The 22,414-nt window shown below is 37.3% G+C and overlaps 5 protein-coding genes across 6 annotated transcripts; 2 read left to right on the top strand and 3 right to left on the bottom strand.

The window, feature by feature from the left end:
* The first annotated feature begins 173 nt into the window (after window positions 1-173).
* On the top strand, window positions 174-6,396 carry LOC111456303 (protein STRUBBELIG-RECEPTOR FAMILY 7-like). Its single transcript, XM_023098131.1, has 16 exons — window positions 174-467; window positions 834-966; window positions 1,055-1,126; window positions 1,209-1,274; window positions 1,747-1,818; window positions 1,914-1,985; window positions 2,366-2,437; window positions 2,521-2,586; window positions 2,673-2,735; window positions 2,832-3,130; window positions 3,834-4,117; window positions 4,458-4,729; window positions 4,819-4,951; window positions 5,601-5,737; window positions 5,816-5,972; window positions 6,071-6,396. Exons 1-16 carry the CDS (start codon window positions 371-373, stop codon window positions 6,218-6,220), a joined length of 2,145 nt encoding a protein of 714 aa, XP_022953899.1. The 5' UTR covers window positions 174-370; the 3' UTR covers window positions 6,221-6,396.
* A 1,583-nt stretch (window positions 6,397-7,979) lies between these two features.
* Window positions 7,980-10,282, bottom strand: LOC111456340. Its single transcript, XM_023098164.1, has 7 exons — window positions 10,250-10,282; window positions 9,541-9,939; window positions 9,387-9,451; window positions 9,201-9,299; window positions 8,998-9,045; window positions 8,663-8,732; window positions 7,980-8,478 (listed from the first exon to the last, which is right to left on the bottom strand). The coding sequence occupies exons 1-7, from the start codon at window positions 10,280-10,282 to the stop codon at window positions 8,362-8,364; spliced, it is 831 nt and encodes a 276-aa protein (XP_022953932.1). The 3' UTR covers window positions 7,980-8,361.
* A 41-nt stretch (window positions 10,283-10,323) lies between these two features.
* On the bottom strand, window positions 10,324-13,716 carry LOC111456479 (O-fucosyltransferase 36-like). Its single transcript, XM_023098351.1, has 3 exons — window positions 12,330-13,716; window positions 11,696-11,945; window positions 10,324-10,650 (listed from the first exon to the last, which is right to left on the bottom strand). Exons 1-3 carry the CDS (start codon window positions 13,550-13,552, stop codon window positions 10,474-10,476), a joined length of 1,650 nt encoding a protein of 549 aa, XP_022954119.1. The 5' UTR covers window positions 13,553-13,716; the 3' UTR covers window positions 10,324-10,473.
* An 835-nt stretch (window positions 13,717-14,551) lies between these two features.
* Window positions 14,552-15,591, top strand: LOC111456265 (RING-H2 finger protein ATL3-like). The gene has a single exon (XM_023098082.1). The coding sequence runs from the start codon at window positions 14,606-14,608 to the stop codon at window positions 15,428-15,430; it is 825 nt and encodes a 274-aa protein (XP_022953850.1). The 5' UTR covers window positions 14,552-14,605; the 3' UTR covers window positions 15,431-15,591.
* Window positions 15,592-15,953: 362 nt separating this feature from the next.
* Window positions 15,954-22,046, bottom strand: LOC111456264 (pumilio homolog 23-like). Of its 2 annotated transcripts, XR_002712738.1 has the most exons (12): window positions 21,906-22,046; window positions 20,984-21,245; window positions 20,496-20,859; window positions 19,936-20,235; window positions 19,615-19,782; window positions 18,836-18,979; window positions 18,530-18,649; window positions 18,244-18,429; window positions 17,630-17,778; window positions 17,112-17,294; window positions 16,326-16,948; window positions 15,954-16,209 (listed from the first exon to the last, which is right to left on the bottom strand). XR_002712738.1 is itself a non-coding variant. In XM_023098080.1 (11 exons), the coding sequence occupies exons 2-11, from the start codon at window positions 21,181-21,183 to the stop codon at window positions 16,561-16,563; spliced, it is 2,202 nt and encodes a 733-aa protein (XP_022953848.1). In that variant the 5' UTR covers window positions 21,184-21,245; window positions 21,906-22,046; the 3' UTR covers window positions 15,954-16,560. The 2 variants fall into 2 exon arrangements, 1 of the variants encoding a protein (XP_022953848.1); XM_023098080.1 differs by having other exon boundaries at window positions 15,954-16,948.
* Window positions 22,047-22,414: the final 368 nt, after the last annotated feature.

Here is a 22,414-nt window from a genome sequence, read left to right as displayed (position 1 = left end):
TACAAAATTTGTTCCCATCTAATCTACTACGTTTCCTGCGATCCAAAGTAGATTACTTGCACCTACCGAGGCTACTTTTGTCTTTTCACATACTATATATATATATACTAATACACTAAGAGAAAACTGTGATGGAAACAGACAGCTTTTTCCGTGGCTTTTGATTCTTCCTGACTAATCGTGCCTGCCAGCTTCACTTGAGCGAGGCTGTACAGAGTATTAAAAATTAAATAACTTTTTTCTAAGTTTCACAGGAGAGAGAGAGAGAGAGAGCGAATGAGATTCAGGAAAAGAGGCTGATTGATTTGAGGCTCTGGTTCCTGTTCTGAGCAGAGGGAGGAGGGTGGGTTTCTGGAAGAGATAGAGAAGGATGAATTGGAGGTGGAGGGAGCTGATATCTCTCATCCTTCTTTGCATTCTAGGATGGAAGCCTAGCTCCATTCAAGGAGCCACAGATCCAACAGATGGTCAGCTGCCTTCCCAATTTATTTTCCTCTGCTTCTACTATTGTTTTCTGTGCATTTCTTCTTTACTTCCACATAACTAGATTTTCGAAGATTGCGTGTATTTCCCTAGAAGTTTTCCTACGCCTCCTGCATATTGTTTGTAGTGCATTGCGGCGATTCTTGCGGATTTGAAGATTTTTGTACTTGTTTCAAAAGAAAATGGTTGTTTTGTTTACGGTATAATAGATTTATGAGACGAAGAACACAAGTTGGAACACTGATTTGACTTTTGGGATGTGGGTGTTTGACTACTGATTGATTGCATTCGTTATTCGCATTATACGGTTTATGTAAAATTCTGTTCCTCACGCCAATTTTAATCTGCAGCCTCTGCTTTAAGAGTTTTGTACTCCAGCTTAAACTCGCCGCCTCAGTTAACCAAGTGGAACGCAAATGGCGATGATCCTTGTGGACAATCATGGAAGGGGATTACTTGTTCTGGCACACGGGTTACGGAAATGTAACTACAATCCTGATTTGTACTGCCCTACATGTTCCCATATGATATGACATTGATGCTTATGAATGTTTGCATTCCTTTTTGTTAGAAACTTATCTGGCCTTGGACTCAGTGGATCGCTCGGGTACCAGCTTGCAAGTATGGCATCGGTAACCAACCTGTAAGGTCCATAGCCTTTTGGTGGACTTCATATTGTTTCTTCTCTTCTTCTTATTAATGTGGATAATTCTATTATGTTGCAGAGATGTGAGCAATAACAATATTGGAGGCGAGATAGTCTACCAACTTCCACCTAACCTGAAAAGACTGTATGCTTCTTATGTAACTTAGCTTTATTTTCTGCGTTTTACATGAAGTTATGAATTGTCCACAAGCTAAAGCTTCCACTACTTACTAAGAACTAAGCCTATCCCTGTGTTCCAAATGCCCAAAATCAGTTACATAAGAGAGTAAGTAGTGTATGACCGGGACACAAAATTAATAATTAAAAATATAGAGGTTTCGACTAGAAGAATCACATAACAACAGCCCAAGTCCACTGCTAGCAAATATTGTCCTCTTTGGGTTTTCCCTTTCGGGCTTCCTCTCAAAGTTTTTAAAACGGGTGTACTAGGGATAGGTTTCCACACCCTTATAAGGAATATTTCGTTCCCCTCTCCAACCGATGTGGAATCTCACAATTCGAATAGCTTATGAAGCATACTATAAGTTCAATAATTGCATATGTGCTCAATAACTACGTTTTACATGTTATTCTCACGTCCATTCTTCTATCTGCAGAAATCTTGCTAGAAACAACTTCAATAAAGGCATCCCTTATTCCATTTCCTTGATGCCTTCTCTTCAATACTTGTAAGCAATTTTTTTTAACCATCAATTGGCATGCTTGTTTTACCAAAGACTTTGGCTGTTATTGATGTTTTTTCCCTCATTTATTGAAATTGTAGAAATATCAGTCATAATCAGCTTCAGAATCCATTGATTGATATGTTTGGGCAGCTTACTTCCCTATTCACATTGTAAGATATCTTCCCTTACTTATTCATTTCTTATGAGAATTTGAATGGCTGCTGATTTGAGCTGACCAAAGATTGTTAGGCCCAGACTCTTTCAAATATATTTCAATTGCAATCCTGTTTACATGGCTTGTATGCACATTTTTATACTTGGTGGGCCAAACAATTTTAAAATTTTCCATTCACCTGATAAGTTCTATGCCTAATCTATTTGATGACATTTTCGTCATAGTACTTCGTTCTACAATGAGAAATTTACCATAATGCCTGTCATGCATTGTCTTCTCACGTTGCTGAAACATATTCTTCAAGACAAAGTATGAGAATGATTGAGTTTGTTGTAGTCTTCTCGCTTGACGTATTGAAATTTGTATTTCAATCAGGGATCTGTCTTTCAATGCTATGTCAGGCAACCTGCCTCAGAGTTTTAGCTCTCTTTCTGGCATCAGCACTATGTAAGTCTAATTCATTCCTATGCTATTGACACCTGAAGTAGTATTGTCCTTTTTGCTGATTCCGTTGATCTACTTTTAAACAGGAATTTGCAAAACAATCAGTTCACTGGCACAATTGATGTCCTTGCAACTCTTCCTCTTGATAACCTGTGAGTTTAAAGCATCTAAGTTAACATGGAAGATATGCTTCTTTTCCACCATCTTATTGAATGCTTTGGGTTTTTATTTTTTCAAGGAATGTTGAAAATAATCGTTTCACTGGCTGGATCCCTAATCAACTGAAGAACATTAATCTGCGGTGAGTATATCTGACATTATCATTGGCTGGTAATTCTTTTAATTGAATACTGATTTTGACTCCATTAGCCTTCAATATGATTGAAAATTTTATCAGGAAAGATGGCAACTCCTGGAGCTCAGGTTCTGCACCCCCTCCCCCACCTGGTACTCCCCCAGCCACCAGAAGGAACCGGAGTCACAGTTCTGGTGGCAGTCCATCAAATGGTGGTTCTAGTGAAGGTCAGAAATCAGGATTAGGTGGTGGTGCCATTGCAGGAATTATCATCTCTGTGCTTGTCGTTGGAGCGGTAGTAGCATTCTTCATCGTCAAGAGGAGATCGAAGAGATCATCTTCAGACATTGAAAGGCTTGATAATCAACCCCTGCAACCTCTTAAAATGACTGCAACACAAGGTCGTGTTCTACACTATGAGATTATTATTTGCATTTTCATATTGTCTATATTTTCATGCCTTGAATTTTTTCTTTATAGATTCCGTCATTTCTTGTTCAAAATAATTGGGTTAGAATATGAGAGAGATGGTCATGAAAGAACATTGGAATTTACTGTTTGCAGTTGTGTTCCCTGTATCATAGCTTCAGCCTGATTTTTAGTTCATAGACCAATAAGGGAAATGAAGTTTCGACAAAGCATTCTTTATAAGAGTGTGGAAACCTCTCTCCAGCAGACGCGTTTTAAAAACTTTGAGGGGAAGTCCGAAAGGAAAAGCCCAAAGAGAATAATATCTACTAGCATTGGGCTTCGGCTGTTACAAATGGTATTAGAGCTAGGTTCTGGGCGGTGTGCCAGCGAGAGTGCTGGTCCTAGAGGGGTGGATTGTGAGAGCTAGGTTCTGGGCGGTGTGCCAACAAGGGCGCTGCTCCTAGAGGGGAGTGGACTGTGAGATCAAAACATTCATTCTTTATAAGGTGTGGAACCTTTCCCTAGCAGACATGTTTTAAAAACCTTGAGGATAATATCTGCTAGCGGTAGGCTTGCTGTTAACATTTGATGTTATTTGTTGCTTGTTTTCATATATTGTTGTGTAAAGTTCGATTTTATGGCATTAAAATTTACTTTTAACACCACTGAATGCTTTCAAACATTGTAATGCAGAAATGAAGTCAGAAGAGACTTCCTCCACATTTTATCCAACAGCATTTGACACTTCTGCTGCAATTAATCTCAAACCCCCACCTATCGATCGTCATAAATCGTTTGATGAAGACGACTTCTCAAAACGAGCACCAGTCGTCAAGAAGGCCAGTGCAGCTCCTATTAATGTAAAGGCATATTCAATAGCAGACCTGCAAATGGCTACAGGCAGCTTCAATGTTGAAAATCTTCTTGGTGAGGGATCGTTTGGACGTGTATATCGGGCTGAGTTTGATAACGGAAAGGTTACTCCCTAACTTAATTTTTCATGTCGAACTGAGATGGGAAAAGCATAATATCTAATGATAAATCTCTCTTAAGTTGAATATGCTAGAGATTTAAGAATCACACTATTAGATCCCACGTCTGTTGGAGAGGAGATCGAAACAAGGGGTGGAAACCTCTCCCTAGCAGATGCGTTCTAAAAATTTTGAGGGGAAGCCCGAAAGGGAAAGTTCAAATAGGACAATATCTGCTAGCGGTGGGCTAGGACGGTTACACACATATTAGCCTTAGCATGGTCCTAGCTGATTTTGTGTTATCATTTTTCCTCCAAACTGCTCCTGATGTTTTGAATTGATTCAGGTTCTTGCGGTGAAAAAGATAAACTCGTCTGCACTACCGAGGGAATTAGCTGAAGATTTCACTGACATTGTTTCTCAAGTCTCCCAGTTACACCATCCCAATATAACCGAGCTGGTGGGGTATTGCTCAGAGCATGGGCAGCATTTGCTTGTGTATGAGTTCCATAAAAATGGCTCGCTTTACGACTTCTTGCATCTATCAGATGAATACAACAGACCTCTAATATGGAATTCCCGCATTAAGATTGCCTTGGGAACAGCGCGCGCATTAGAGTAAGTTTTGCAGACATTAATGAATAGAAGTAGTGGATAAATGATTCATGTTGTTTGAAGACTAGACGCGATGATGGTAAACTTTTCAGGTATCTTCATGAAGTATGCTCCCCGTCAATTGTTCATAGAAACATCAAGTCCGCTAACATATTGCTGGATGCCGAATTCAGCCCCCACCTTTCTGATTCTGGACTGGAAAGCTTTGTACCTAATGCAGATCAGGTCAATCTTCAACCTAATGAATCGTATTTTTACTTCAATATACAACGGTTGAATGATTCTTTGTGGAAACCACTCACACTTTTTGTTAACAAGAAGAGACTACAAGACACTCTATAGAAACTACTACACTTTGATCTATGATCTATTGAAAAACACTCGCACTTTTTATTAACACTAATCGAGAAGAGATCACAAGACACTATAGAAATTACTACTATTTGTACTTTTTATTAACACCAATCGAGAAGAGATCACAAGACACTTTATAGAAACTATTGCCACTTTGTTCTACTAGACACTTTATAGAAACTACTGCACTTTGTTCTACTTGAGACTGCTCGGGATTTCTTGGAAGACACTTTACAGAAACTACTGCACTTTATTCTACTTGAGACTTTATTCTACTTGAGACTGCTTGAGATTTCTTGGGATGAAAACTAGGTAAGGTGGAGGAATATTTATAGTAGAGGCTAGACAATCTATTTCTAAAATATCTAAATCTATATTTAGGTATCTTTATTCTTAAAATAAAATAAATATACAACGAGCTCATACAATTATTAGATTTGACCCTATTGAGCTAGCAATGATATTTTAATAAGCACGGTAACACGAACAGTTATTCTAACTCGTATTTTGTAATCTGCAGGCACTGGATGACGGTGCAAGTTCAGGATACACTGCCCCTGAGGTCACCATGTCCGGCCAATATACGTTGAAAAGCGACGTCTACAGTTTTGGTGTGGTCATGCTGGAACTCCTGACTGGACGCAAACCATTCGATAGGTGAATATTTATGCACTTCCAAGTATGTTGTCATTCCATTAGTTTTCGTTCCATTGTGATGTTTTCTTGCAATTACAGTTCAAGGTCGAGGATGGAGCAATCTTTGGTTCGATGGGCTACACCACAGCTTCATGACATTGATGCTTTAACGAAGATGGTAGATCCCGAGCTCAAAGGACTATATCCAGTTAAATCTCTCTCCCGATTTGCAGATGTGATTGCGCTTTGCGTCCAGGTATCATCATATAAGTATAGTGTAGTATAGTATCGTATCGCCTCGCCTCGTCTTTAATGGTGTTTTTATTTAGACCTAAATTTATTTTGTAACGACAGACTGAACCTGAGTTCAGACCTCCAATGTCGGAGGTGGTGGAAGCGTTGGTTCGTCTGGTACAGCGAGCTAACATGAGTAAGAGAACAGTTGGGAACGATAATGCAACATCTCCCAGGGGAGGAGAGATGGGTGGAGAGGACACACCATAGACACAACACAGCACAGCTTCTTCAAAGGTAAAAATTGTTGGTTACTACATCATCATGAAACTGGAACACAAACATACCTTCTTCTTCTTCTTCTTCATAATTCTTTCTTCATAATAATAATTATGTTTGTTGTTATGTTGTTAATATTACATGTTTGATGTTTAGATTATTCCTTCTGTGGAAAAGTTTACACTCCATAGCTTTTTAGTGTATTTGAAACATAATGGTAAAACAACTCAGTTTCATTTTCAACAAGTATTTATTTCGATTAAATAATTCGAAGATTTTACTTGTATGAACCATTCTGTTTCTTCATCTTGTACCCATTCTTGTTCACATTATTATTTGTTGTTAATTTATTATTTAAATCTTACCTGGTTAGGGAAACCACTTTTAATAATTTGGTGGTCGATTACTATATAATAATTATGAAAGGGGTTGTAAACAAACTTTTATACTAACATTTTATTAGATAGAGGATGGAAATTTTGCACAACTTCTAGTTAGAGAAGATCCATGGACAATTATAACTTTAATCTAATAATTATGTTGATTTAAACTAATTACCTAATTTAAACTCTAATAAGTTTCAATGTTAGATCAAATAGTTTAATGTTTTTAAATGATACTAAAAAACTAGATACGATGCAACAAATAAAATAAATAAAAGGGTAGTACTACTGACCAATATGGTTTATCTGGTGCCAACCACATTTGGGTTGTATTAAGAAGAGAACTTCTTAGACGAATCCGATTGTTGTTGTCTTGGGGATGGATAAGATCACACTGGCCAACATAATTAAAGCCACCCAACAGGGGAATCAGGCTATGCACTTCCTTTTATAATTGTAATACAATGTAAATTTTGAGAAGCATAACATACCATTAATCCAAGCGTATGTGATGCCCTCATTTTGTGAATTTGTTCGATCATCTTTGTTTGAATGTTGCACTTATTCCCCCCATCTGAAAATTGGATCAATCGCTGATCTCATTGTATCCTTAATTGTAGTTGTATCATCGAATCTCTTCATCCAGACTCAAAATTTCGTCGAGTTTTTTCAATGGCTACATATCCTAAACATAAAGATAAAAATAGAATTAACTTTATCCAAGTAAGAGCAATTCCAGTTCTATGCTTGATGATCCTTTAAAAGGAGAACACAAGGATTGACTGAAAAATATGTTATACCATCAAGTATGTCTCTGTAATGACCCAAGCTCCACCGTTAGCCGATATTATTCTCTTTGGATTTTTCTTTTTGGGCTTTCCTTTTTAGGCTTACCCTCAAGGCTTCGCGTCTACTAGGGGAAGATTTCCACGTTCTTGGTGTTTTGTTTTCCTTCCTAACCAAGGTGAGACATGTAATCCATCCAAGAAAAAAGGATTGGATCAAGTGTAAAATAACAAAGGCAATATATTCACATGATAGCCTATGAAATCTAAAAAATAGAAATCGAACAATTGTTTAAATACGGGGCCACCAGCGCCAATGAGGATAGAAGGGTAACTCCACTCATAGTACTTCTCTAATCAAGAATAGAAGTGTAGTTTCTATTAATTACCTGCGAAGGAAAGAACAATCTGAACTTACCAGTGCTGAACCGGGATATTGTTGGACTTTGTGCTCGGTTTTCATGCCATCAAAGGATGAGTAGAGTTGTGAAACATTTGCACTCTTTATTAACATCAATCGAAAAGAGATTACAAGACATTTGGTAGAATACTACTACACTTTACTTTAATTGAGAGCTTGAGTTTCTTGAAATTGAGAGTTTTGAGTTTCTTGAGATGAAAACCTAAGCAAGGGGAAGGGATATTTACCGCGGAGGCTAGACAATCTATTTTTAAAATATCTAAATCTTCTTCCTAAAATATTTAAGTATCTTAAATCATTTTTTTAAAATAAATATATAATGAGCTCATATAATTATTGGGCTTGACCCTATTGGATTAATCTATTGGATTAATGATAATGATGATATTTGAACATAGCACAGGTAAAATCTATCTAAGACCCACCCAAGGAGCTTTCCTATAAGTATATATGTTTACGTACATTTGAAGAAAAATGCAGAAACATTAAGAACATGCAATGAACTCTTAAAGAATTTAATAAAATCCAATGGTCAAGTGACAGCTACACTAAAACATGATGATGTCCAAAAGCCAAGTACAGATGTACCTTCAGAGCTCGCCAATGAGAATATGTGCGAAACAAAACCCTAAAGAAAGGAATGTTTGGCAGCGGTAAAACCTATAATAAGAAAAAAAACCAGTATAGCAATCAAGAGAAGTCCTATAGCCGTTCTTAAGCATTAAGGAATTGAAGTGTAGCAAATGCATGTTATGTCAAACTCATGACAACGTGATCATGATAATAAAACAAACTATGCAGAAAAAAGTTTGGCTGATATACCAAAATAATATGAACAACATACAGTCAATGTACTTGTCAATGGAAGCATTGAAACTGAACCATAAAAGTATTTCTTGTGGATGACAATTCCCCTGGTCATGAGATACAGAAAATTCACACCAGTAAGGGTCGTTGTTCTAGCTTTTGCAACAAGAATAGCTATCTAGAAACAAAAAGGACTTGAGATCATAATAAGCATTCTGTCATGGAACCACAGACTCATTGTTGTGACCAAATCGTAAGTAAACAAAATCTATAGACGTCAATTCTCGTCCCTCGGTCCAGAGCATAACACATTCTTGAATCAACGATATTTAGCCTAAAACAAACTAGGCAGATCGAAAAAAGAAAATGCACCTGAGAGCAATATGCCGTAACCTCCTGCGAACTAGCCGTGGATTCAAACTGTAATGTCGCAAGAAATCAGTGAAGTAACATAACAATTTGTGATAATAGTAACAATTTATATAATTAAGTATTGAAAAAGGCATCGGAAATGGATTTCAAGTAGATAAAGAAGCAGCAATGTTTTTAAAATAACGAAGTAAAAGAGATGAAACCTCGATGGATATGTTATTTCGACACTCGTGATATCTTTAGTTATTGACTTCAAGAATATCTCAGACGGCGTAACTCGAGACAAAAGCATCAATCCGATCCTACAAGCAGAAAAATCAATAAAGATCCAGTTGCTTTCACCAGAAATGTGACATAGGACTAATAGAATCGCGCTGGCGACACTTTACCCGTGAAGTTTATTTTTAAACGATTTATCAGGCGCCTTCTCAAGAGCAGTCCACGCTTTATTCATCTGACGTCCATGACATCGCGATGTTTGATTCGATCAAAACAAATACCAGATCAAAGAAGCGAAACGAAACTGAAAAGAATATGGAGGACCTTGAAAGAGATGAAATCAGTAAAAATCTCCGCATTGCTTCTACCAGTGCTGCGGGAGAGAGCGTCTGATTTGGAGGAAGAAGACGATGGAATTTTTGTCCAGAGATCCTTCAAAGTGGAAGGAATCTGAGAAGAAGCAGAATCCGAAGCGGCAAGGTCGATGGATCTGCTGAAACACCAATTTCTTCCTCTGATTGGAAACACTACCAATCTAGCTCTCCTCGTTCCAAAATTCCAATGGAGAAGAGGCTTCGTCGGTACACGAACTCCTCCCTCTGTCACATAAACACTAATCCCTAAGCAAATTGGTTTCTCTGAACCAAATGTGGAAAATGTGGAGAGAACTCGAACTCGAACTCGAAAGTGAACGAAATGAGTCTTAAATACGCGCCGTTGCGACTAATGCAAGAACGCGGGTGAAGAGAACTCCCGCCGCATCCCATTCATTACTAATGAAATTTTATATTGCCCATCAATTTTTTATATTTACATTTTGACCCCCAAAAAATTGGAATTCTCACTTTTAGAGTTGGTTTAAGGTTTTGTATAAGGAACGGAATGAGGGTTAATTTAAAAGTCCAAAAAATTAACTCTTATATATAATTAATTAATTAAAGACTAAACCTTAAACCGTTATAATCTTATAGTATAATAGCTAAATTATACATATTGATATTTATCGACTAAACTAATAGATAATTTAAAGTACATGAACGAGTAATATTACAAAAAGAAAATCCATAAAAATATTTTACAATGCAACATTACCTCTCAATTTCTTGATTTTTTTTTTTTTTTGGACACGCCCAATTCTATGATGATCTAACATTATGCTACATGCCGAAGAATTTCGAGTGAAAATAAAGAAGGATTGAATCAAAGAATCGGCTTGAAACTTACAAAAATAATGATGAAAATAAAGTTGTTTTTTGGTCATTCATTTTCTGCAATAAAGTTTGGGTCCTGACCTCGGCAGAGATATTCATCACATAGAGATGCTGATCGCCAGTCCTTTCTTAAACGCAAAATGTCTTCAGTGAAAGTGGAACCAGATGTTCCAATGAACACTTTCGACATTGCACAGATGGTCTTATCCAGCATGGCTTCCACCTTCCAAACATCATTTCAAAACAAAAAACTCAATAAGTATACGTGTCTACCTAGAATGATCAGAAGTTTTTTTTTGTTTTTTCGTCACAAATTGTGGCGTGTGTGGATTTGAACTTCCAACTATACGGAAATAAGTATACGTCAATTACTACTGAGTTAGGCTTATTTTGGCAAGGTTGATCTAAAGATTTAACCATCCCGAATAAATCCATCCTACTCGAGTAAGAAGCCATTGGTTGGCAAAATTAAGAAGCAACTAAACATTCAAATGCTAGAAATAATGCAGGAGCGGTTAGGAATTACGAACCTCTATAATGGTATGATATTGTCCACTTTGAGCATAATCTCTCATGATTTTGCTTTTGATTTTCCCATAAGACCTCACACCAATGGAGATGTATTCCTTACTTATAAACCCACGATCAATCCTTTAATTAGTCGCATTACTTATAAACCTATGATCAATCCTTTACTTAGCCATTGTGGGACTCCTCTTCTAACAATCTTCAACATAAACATCATACACGAGAATCTAAGAGGATTTTTTTTTTTTTAATATATAAAAACCAAACTATCATTAGGAAAATAAATGAGAGGAGAACTTTGAGGAAAACTTGAGACTATCCAAAGATATCAATCGCTACGTCTAACCCCAGTAGATGCTTCAGCCTAACAACCCACTCACCATCATCCCGGGGGGGGTCTAAAGTATAGTGGAGGGGAAAAAAGTAATAACTTTTTGATGTCCAAAGAATGAGAAAGGAGGCGCTATGAAGAGGGATCAGTAACCATCTTCTGGATTAGATATCAATTCATAAGGTCCACATCAAAACTTTTATCCAGAAACGATTCTCTAACGCCTAATGAAGTTATCTTATACGAGCAATACCATGTGATAGCTGGGTTGGTTTGGCTATTCCTTTCTATTGAAAAGGAGTCGGTTGAGGATTTTTGGAAGAAAACACAAGGCATTGATGCATAAAATATACTACATAATTGCATTAGATCGCATTCAGATTTGATTAACTAAAAATGAGTCACTCACCTGAGAATCTCCCTCAATTTCATGTCTGTAAAGTAAAGCATCCCATTTCTCAGCTGAATTTCGAGGCGGTCGTTTAACCAGTGGTATGGGCTTTCCATTCACCACAACAAGGGACTGCAGCAATCCAGTTTCGCTGTCTGCAGCATCTGTGGAAAGATAAATGACGGGTGAATTGGACCGCTCAGCTACACTTGCAATGCAGTCTGCAGCTTGAGGAATAGGGTAAAAGCAACTTGGCCGTTTTGCATTACTGGAAATAAGCAAGAAAGAAAACTATGAGTTTTCTCAACATCAAGGCCATTCAGAAAGCACGAATGCTGTAGTAGAAGTACAAATCTATGAGCCACATCTCCATGACCATATAATCATGCATGTCACGCAAGTGAAAAAAAAAAAAAGAAGAACAACAATGATAATGGGGGAAAAACATCAAAAACAGTTGCAGCATTATGAACAACAAAACTAAAGTTGAAAACAGATCAAGCAGTCAATGAACAACACAAACACCAAGATATGGGCAGATAATGTTGAATAAAGTAAAGATGTGAGATCATAATATTTCCTAGCTATGAGATAGAATGAAAAACACAACATTAACTTAGTACAAATTGGAGCTGGGGGATGGATGAAATACCAGAACTTCAGAAATCCATGTCGTCGAAAGTGAATAGCTGTGAAATCGTTCCCCAAGAAAGTCTGAATGAAACGCTGAGCAGTGACCATAATAAGATGGCTTGGTTCAATTAGGGTCTTGCATTTGTGGGCAATAGGACCCCCTGGTTGCCCAAACCAGTCATTCTCTACATTAGCATAAAAAACATCTCCAATGGCAATAACATCAGCATCGGAAGAGAACTTGGACTCGATATCTTGAACTGTTTTTTTACTGGGATTCTTAATATCCTCATCCCAAGGAGACTCGAGTTTACCCGTGGAAACCCCTATATTGTTTAACTGCTTAACATGGTCCTCGTCCAAATAACAGTGATCAGGTTTTGAAAAATAACAGAAAAACTTATCGATCTGCAACCGTTTCTTCTGAATCTCGGAAAATTCTTCAAAAGAGACGACAACCTTCCTACCCAAGCAATTATTGACGTGATCTACATCCAACACCCTACTATACTGATAATCGACTTTGGAACTAGGAATGACCAAAAATCGATTAAGAATGGCCGCAAAGACCATGTGTTTTTCCAAGCAAATCAAATGGTTCGACATCTGTCCTGATGCGCAAATGGCAAACAAAAACTTATTCGGTTTCGGATTCCATTCTATGGTCCGTCTACGGGACAACTCCTGGTCCACCTTCCTACACCTATCGAAATCAGAACCAACAAAATCGAGCTCTTCAACGCCTACTTCATTCGATGAGTTCCCAGACTGATGTGGTGATAAAAGAGCGTTTTGGATCTCCGTATTCAGCGAAATCTGCCTAAGTAACGATAATTTGAGGTCCTCAGACGTGGAATTGGGGAGAGAACTAAAAGAATGATTCCAAATTGACAAAAGACCTAACCGCTGCTGCTTCAACAAAAACAATGCGTGCAGTTCAGATTCCCTCATTCGATGACCGAGAGAATCAAAAACTCTGAACGACGAAGAGAGCTCCCCAGAGAAAAGACTCCTAATATCGGTAGAGAAATAGACGAGTACAAGGAAGAGAGGAAGAAAAATGGCAAAGAGATACCTCTTTCTGAAGGAGAAACGACGCCGGGGGGAGCCAGAACGAAAATCGAGGCCATCGCCGACGTTGAAGACGGCGGAGCGAGGGGAAGGAGAGTTGTTGATCTCATTCTGGTGGATCAGATTCTCTCGATCGTCGTCTTCGTCGGAAGACGGATCGGGCTTCTCCATTAACGCCAGGAAACAAGGTTTTAGTGTGAGGCAGGGCTGGAAGAACAGTTTCAAGCTAAGTAGTAGCCGTTAAATTGGACATTAAAAATGGCAGGGGAAATGAGATCTGAAGTTGCTCAAGAACTCCGTCGGTGACGAAAACGACGGCGTATCGGGCCACCAGACATCGATCTGAAAGGACGCTTGTTGGGCCCAGCCCATCTACTTCTCTTCCTTTCTAGCAAAGCAAGCCTTTACGCTTCTAAATCTCATCCAATTTTAATATTTTAAATACCATTAATTAAAACATAATTAAATTTAATAATGGAAAAATAATTCTGAAATCAAATATGAAAATTAAGAAAGAAAATAAAATTCAAAATACCATCTTATCTAAAATTCAACCATTTTTATTTTTTATATTCTCAATTTTCGATAATTTCATACATTTCTTTCATTTTTGGTAATATTAAAAATAAATTATATTTAATTTTGATGAATATAAATAAAAATAGTTTAGGATATTCCAAGGCATTTTCATACACATATAGCTACAATTACTATTTTAGTCATAGACTCATAATTTTTAACCCCTTCAAATGCAAATGACCCTAACACAACTGAAAAAAAAATACCCTTAAAATTTGTAAGACAAACATTAAAACTTTTATTAATTTATTAAAAAAAACTTGATTGAACGAGTGATATTTTTGAAACAGTTTTGAAAGTTTAAGAGTATTTTGAAATAAAATATTATCTATTTTTTTCGGAAGAAACTATGTTATCAATGTAGGAGTCTTAAAGCAGACTGACGGAGTCAAAAGGCAATTTCGTGAATAAGGGGAAGACTGACTTGATGGCTTCATGGCAAGACTTTGGTTCCTTTTAACTGTCCTACCCAACAACCAAATAACCACCACCTCTCTTAACACTTCCTCTTCTTCGTCTCTGGAACTCTTCCCTTCTCCCTCTTTCCCTTTCTTTTCTTCTTTCAATTCTTCTTTGAAGCTCCCATTTCACATTTCCAGCTCCCAAATTCCCATTTCTGTTCATTTCGAACTCGAGATTTTGCCAATGGAAGAAGATCACGCATCGAGGATCAATCGGTTATTCGGTGGCTCATTTGCCATGGAGCTAACAGGGAAGATCATGGTTGCGACCATTTTAATACTCTTCTTGGTCATTGTCTTCGTTCTGATTCTCCACCTTTACTCTCGATGGCTCCTGTCCAGCATTGACGAGTTGACACCGTATTCCTCTGCTAGTCAGCAGTCTGATCAGGAATCTGCCGTCGTGCCATTGTGGAACGGGCTTGACGCTGCTGTGCTCCGGTCGCTTCCGGTGGTGGTGGTGTTCTCGCCGGGGGATTTCAAAGAGGGGATGGAATGTGCTGTGTGTTTGATGGAGTTGGGTGAGGGTGAAAAGGCTCGGTTGCTTCCGAGGTGCAACCATGGCTTCCATGTGGATTGTATTGACATGTGGTTCAAATCCAATTCTACTTGCCCTCTCTGCAGAAACCCAGTGGCACCCAAATGCTCATATCCCACAGAAGTGAACTCTGCAGAGGATTTGGCATCTGGGTGTTCAATGGAGGTCAGCTCAAGAGGGGTTTGTTTGGAAGAAGCTCAAACTTCATCTTCTTCATCGGCAAACACAAGGGCAGAGGGAATGGTGGTAATTGACATTCCCAACATGCCCTCTACATCTACATCCGGTGCCGGTGCCGGTGCCGGAGCTGGTGCCGGTGCTGGTACCGGTACCTGTTTGGCCGATGAAGAGATGAAATCAGTTGTTACAAACAAATTGAGAACATTGAAAAGGCTTTTGAGCAGAGAGAGAAGAATTGGAAACAATCCCACTTCCTCAGATCTTGAACAAGAAGGGATGGGGCAGAGTTAAGAAACAGAACAAAAAATCAAAGCCTACTAATAAAAAACAGAGTTGACGAATCAAATCCAAGCCACTAACCAGAGCCTGTGACCTCCACATGGTCTGGCTGATGCCATTGAAAAACCTGTGCAGCTATTATATGGATGAAAATCAAATGGCTTGTAATCGGGAAAAAGAAAGGGTGGATTAATTGTTCTTTGTTTTGTGTAAAATGTCATGGAATCAATCAAAATATGAACAGAAAACTTGATTTCTCCCTCTTTTGTGGATCCGATGTTGGTTTATTGTGGAAATAGTCTAAAAATCAAAACGAGGATGATGCATAAGGAATATGAACATAACCCATAAGAACCGACTCATCAGCCAAACTGAGCATAGACCATTACCATTTCAAAGATCGATGATTGATTCTCTGCTTATTGAACTAGACTACAAAGTAAACAAGATATGAGACTGTACAAATGCAGAATTAACCAACCTTGACTTAGTAGTAAATTTTCTTTTCTACACGAAGTTGACGAAGACTAGGGTCATAATAAAAAACATAGAACTTTTTTAATATATTAGAAGGCCAAATAGGCGTCAGAAGATCTCTAGAAACTTACAAACACTGAGAATGGAAGATTTTATAGTGGAGTTGGGTCAGGTGACATCAATAGGTTGCATAATTAACGAAGAAATAAGAGAAATTGAAAATAAAATTTAACAGAGGAAGACAATAATATGTTACTTGATTCTGCCATGAGCTGTGACCATCGCCTCTTGCACATAATGGACGAGGTCCGCATCTGTGGTGAATAAAAGACATAAACATCCAAGTCCGACAACATAATCTTGGACAGTGTAAGATACAATATCTTCCGACATGAAGGTAATATTTTCTTGAAAAATTTTGATTACTGACCTCTCATATTTCCTCTGGTCACTCGGAAGATCTTGTAAAGAATATGCTCCATCAAAATATCTTCTCCCACCCCACTAAAAATAGAAAGGCATTTCCTCAATATTCCCATGAAGTAGATAATCTAAGCTTCCACTTTCCTACTAAGAGCTCTTTAAGTTCATCTTTGAAGACCTTTTTCCAGGCAATGCGTTTGTGGTGACTGCTACAGGGTACAAGGACTGTTTCTGGTTCCTAGCTACATTTTTTGTTTCCTTTTGACTGCAGCAGCATTCTCAGACTGATCCTTATTCCGTTTCCTTTTCGAATTTTTGGTTTTCGTTTCTGAAATATCATTATCTGTGGAAGCTCTAGTATATTTTTTATCACCGTGCTTACCTTTTTCTGACTTGCCCTTACTGCCAGACGTTGATAGAAAGGGTACGCCAGAAGTTGTGTAATGTTCGATCTCTTGCCTCATTGTCTTCACGTCCTTTGGATGTGATTTATGCTTCGAACTATCAGCAAGGAAACCCCCCGTCTTCAGTGATTTGGACTTGTCAGACCCAAATGTATCATGAAATTCTTTGTATGCCGATTCCCTCGATGCTTGTCTTGACCTCCATTGGTCAGGTCGGGATGCAAACCTGACATGAAACATCATTGGTAAAAAAAGAACACTAAACTTAGCTCTAATGGCATGCTACAACATTTGATTATATAACTTATGAAAAAACACGCTCCCCCGCTCATGATAAAGGAAACAGATCTTAGGTCATAATCATAAAATGAAAAGCATAAACTGTGTACCCTTCAACATCCAACTTCCTCAAAAGATGAGGTCCTTGCTTCGTTTTGGAGAGATCGCTTTTTACAACAACCAACTCAGATACAATGGCCTCCCGTAGTGACATGTTACTGGCATCGTAGCACTTTTCAACTGTAAAGGAACCTGATGACTGCATTGCAAGCTCTCCAAAGTGTCCTCGTAGCCTTTCAGTTCAGAATAGAAAAAGTTGTTATTGACTGAGAGCAAAAACTAACAAAAAATCCAATCCAACAAACTGAATGAGAGCTTCATTGATTACTCACGACTAGCAAGATTACAAGATGCATTCTAAGTCATTTGAAATTTAAAGATCATGTATCAGCAATAAAATAAATGTGTCCAACCAAATATCTAAATTCAAAGGGGAGACAATAATCATAGAAAACCTTAGACATTTAGAAAGAAGATATATCAAGGACTTTAAGAAGGGCAAACTAATTCAGCGACATTATTCATATCTATATACAATAAAAGCAATCAAAATAATTCAGTGACATACTTCATAACTAATCTGCGCTTCAGTTTTGCAGAGGCGTCGCAATTTAGAAGAGCTTCAATAACACGAGCTCCACTGGAGTCTTTTGCTACTTCAAGGATATGATTATCCTCCATTGATGTGAGACTTGTAATGAAAGGCTGAATCAGTTCCTGCAACATAAAAATGCACGGTTACAGACTTGTAAACAAATCAAACTTAGAATGCACAAGAAAAAGTTCTATTTAGCTAAGATTTGAATACAGGTCCACAAAATTCTATAGATGGTAGAGCAAGTTTAATCCCCCAAGTCCTTCGAACAAGCCATAGGATCCTATGAGGTCAAATTTCCCTTGGAGCAATAATGGATACTTGTTTAAAGAGATATGATCGAGACAGGGCCTTAGAAGAGTGGAGAAATAGAATTCATAAAACAGAACCCCAAGGAAAAAAAAATGTAAAATCACTAATAGTAACATCAGTAACACAAATCACATAAAACCCTAAGTACATAAAACGAATGGCCAGTCCCGTAGTGTTGGGATAGACAGACCGGCAGCAGAACTGTAAAAAAATGAATGTTTGTTTCCCTTCTAAAATTAAATAAACAAATAGCAATATCTGGGAGGAAAGCATACAGTTTGATATCGAAAAACTGCCTGCAGGATTAGAGAGCCCATGACAGGTATTTTTACTCCACAGGGAAAATTCCATTTGACTTTATCTTCGCAAGAGAAATATCTGTCAAGAAATAATATTCGAGGAACAATGCATCTTGGAGATTCGTCAGTGGAACATACAGCACGTACAAGAGCCTCACAACACTGTCAAATATCATAAATTCATAATTAGAAAAATGGACAGAAAATCAACACATCAACATTCAAATACCTGTAAGAAAAGACTCAAAACTAAATTACAGACCTTCTGTTCATGTGTCTGAAGCCTCTGACTCGTAGCAATTAGTGAAGCGACAACTCCTGACTTTCCCATTTCAAGAAGATCTCTAACTTTTGTTCCAATCTCTGACCATACCAACTCCACCTATGTGGAAAAAGACAACTCCTTAAGTATAGACTCAACACATTCAGACTAGTCTATGAAATACAATAGCGGAAAATTGTTAGAGATGCACTATATTGTGCCGCATATGTGCATGTGTATGCCTTAATGGAGGTCAAAGCCATTTTCAAATTATTACAATAAGTTTTAAAAAATGCTAATACATACTTGGTCTTTAGATCTTATGTGAGAAATTAGTGCTTGGACAGCAAAATTTCCACAGGGATGAGATGACAGCTCAAACAATGATTTCTGAAATACTTTTGTGACGAGTTCATTGAACAGATTTTCTGGAGCCACTTCCAAAATCACCTGCAAATTCAGACTAGCAGAATCAATACATCCAATTCTAAGAACGTATTTTTTTTTTTCACGAGACAGGGTATGAACAAAAATTTATTATGAAAACCATCTCATGAATGCTTCAGAAATGCAAATTAATTCTATGGAGTACATAAATTCAAAAGATGGAGCTTGGCACTATAAGTAAACATTTTTTATGTTCTCAAACCTCCTTTTTTTTTCTTTTCTCTCTATTTTTCAATTGCGGGAAGTTTGTTTAGCGTTCTGATCACACAAATGATAAAACAGAGAATTGCATAAGAAATAATCAAACTTTCACGAAATAGATTGGAGGTAGTAATCGTCCCCATATTAATGTTTGCTTAATTCCGATCACACAAAGACATCTGCATATAAATATTGGTAAAACACAGAATATCTATTCTGGCAGGAATGTAACACCTGAAAGCAAAATTTTGAAAGGTAAAACAATATTCCGACCAACTGAAATTTTATGCAAAGAAAATATCAGGGAATATTGGGAACTCGAGAAATCCAATTGAGTGAACAAATTGATCAACTACAAGTAATTAAATATGTGCATAGCAGGGCTAGTTTACTCCCATAAGTTCAAAACTAACTCCAACTAGGATTGTCCATCTCACCTCCATTAAATGGCTAAATGCAGTCTCTTTCATCAAATCCACAACATCTGGAACAACGGATATTTGTACATAATTTCCCTCCACAACATCTTTCTCACTACAGCCAAGGAGGATGGGTATTATATGCCTCAGCTCGTCATCTTGCCCCACCAACAACTTCAGAATAGTCTGTAAGATGGTGAAAAATAAGTCAACCATCTAGTGGCCTAATATACATAATCATACTGCCTCAGCGACTACACTAAAGTTTAAATTCTTCAGGTATAAATAAAAAATAATTATGAACCCACAAAATAATAGTATATTTTCATAAAACAAAACCTGAATAACCAAACTGCTGTACTGATCAACTTGCAGGATCCTGGCATTCTTTCTTGCACCTTTCAGCAACCCAGAAACAAGAAACTTCAGAATTTCTGGGAAGCCTCGACCAGTATGGAACTCACCATCTACATTATAACGAGGTGCCTTGACATTCAACCTCTCTGCTAGAACAGTTGATTTTCTGGAATGAAATTCTGAAGACTCTGGACGTACTCCTTTACAAAGATGAAGAAGACTTCGAAGAACATGAGAACCATGACAATTACACATCACATCGAGAGGGTTTGCTACAATTTCCTGAAAAGAAATATACACTTAAGGAACGAATTACATGTGTACAAGTATGTCTGTATGTTCATATAATAGAATATACACACATAAATATGCAATGTGCATATTATGAAATATTCTAGTTAATGATTATGACAACCGAGAAACTTTATGCCTAAAGCATGAAATGATGAAATGTTTTGACTGACAAATAAAAACCAAAGAAATACAAAGTCAACCTTCATGGTTCAATGCTAGGAAAAACATAAATTGCTAAAATTTCACACCTTACATATTGCTGTTAAAGTATCTTCAATAAGACCATGAACATCCTCGTCCTGTAGGTGCATAGCTAAAGACTTGATAGCTGTTTCAGCAACATGTGAGCCAGATCTATCCATTGCAATAGATGGAAACTGATTGGCACAACCGTGGAGGAAATTACAAAGGTCGTCAACTTTACAACCTTCAAGAAGGCTTTGCATAGTATGACTTATGATATAATCAGTGGCAAGTTCAAACTCTTTCCCCACAGCTTCCTCTAGAGCATTACCACATATAACCGATCGCTCTTCAAAGTCAACCTCATCACTCTCAAATAAATTGGAAATCTCTGTGAAGTATTTTGTTGTTTCGGGATCAACCTGCTTCCTATAAGATAACTTCCCTCATGAGTATAGAGAACAAGTAGCTAAAAAATGCATGAAGTTGAAGAAAAGTTCAACTCTACTGCTAATGGAATGTCCAAGAATACATTAAAAAGAGGCCATGCTACCTAATGAGTGACGTTTGTGGTGCGGAAGTACTTTTATTATTGGAGAACTTATTGTTAGAGTTCAGGGTTCCACCATCCATCATCCAAGATGTGTTCTTGTGGGTGTTACTTCCATCAAAGCCATGACCTCCTTGTTCAGCCTTCCTACTCATGCCGTTTCTTTTCCTCCCACTTTTACGTGCAAATTTATCTTCACCCATTAAGCAGTCTTCAACTGAGATAAAGGTTCTATGTCTTCTCAATAACCACAACCACCTAGGCCCTGGTCATCATGTAGAAAAGAGCTCAGACCATACATCGATTTAAATCATTTGTGGCGGGGCAAAAATCAGTGTATAAAATGTAGAACTTAAGAATTTAGGTCCAATCAGACAACCATTTGGTCTTTTGGTTTAAAATTAAGCATATAATAAACATTACCTACATCTATGAGTTTCTTTGTTTTGTTTATCTACTTCCTAGAAATATTTTCAAAACTTAGCCAAATTTTGAAAACTAAGAGAAGTAGTTTCAAAATAATGTTTTTGCTTAAGAATTTGAGAACTTAAATGTTTCTTTCAAAAAGTGACAACCCTAATAAAAGAAATTGCGAGTAAACAAGAATATGTTTCAAAAACTAAAAACGAAACCAATATGAAACTAGACCTTAGCAATTCACTCCAATTGCAATAAAATTGAACAGCTTCATATTTCAAATACCAGTAGAGTTTCGAGTTTGCATCAGCAAAAAACAAAAAAAATTAAATTAAACCAATCATCTGGCTACCAACACACTTATAACTAACTACAGAAATCAATTATCATCCTTCATTCGGATAATTACGGCTCATAAATTTCGACTAAAGCATTTGGAAAATATACGAATTGAGTAAAATTCCAAGCAAACTAAACAAAGATATCAATGGCAAAAGGAGAAACTTACACCGACACAGCTTGTTTTCAGAATCCGAAATCGTGGAGCTGAAGCAAGAAGAAGATGGCGATCGACTTGGCGCAGTGAATCGCCGGGAAACTTTCGCCGTCAAAACCTCAATTCAGGGTTTAATAAAAGGTTTAGAACTTTTATTTTTTCGTCTTCTATAAAAATAATTTTAAATTAAATCAAATTATAAAATATCAAATGGGCTTAGGGTTTCCAAATACTAGTGGACTTGCCGTTCCCTTCTGTTGGGCCTCTTTTTCTAATCCAATCGTTGATGGGCCTTCATTTTAATTCAATTCCCATTTTACCCTTGTAATTTGCCCCAATTTCCAAGTCTGCCCTGCCAATTATTGAACCCCCAATTTTGACCTTGACCGGCTGCTATTTTTAAATACCCTCTTATTTTCCAAAAAATAGCCTAATTTTCATTTTAAAATAATTATCTAAATCTAATAATTCAACAAATTCATACTATTAAAATTAAATATAAATTTGGTTTTATTTACATT

This window comes from Cucurbita moschata, unplaced genomic scaffold (assembly GCF_002738365.1).
Source record: "Cucurbita moschata cultivar Rifu unplaced genomic scaffold, Cmos_1.0 Cmo_Scf00018, whole genome shotgun sequence".
In the NCBI taxonomy this organism is placed as follows: domain Eukaryota; kingdom Viridiplantae; phylum Streptophyta; class Magnoliopsida; order Cucurbitales; family Cucurbitaceae; genus Cucurbita; species Cucurbita moschata.
This window is presented reverse-complemented; position numbering and strand designations above follow the sequence as displayed.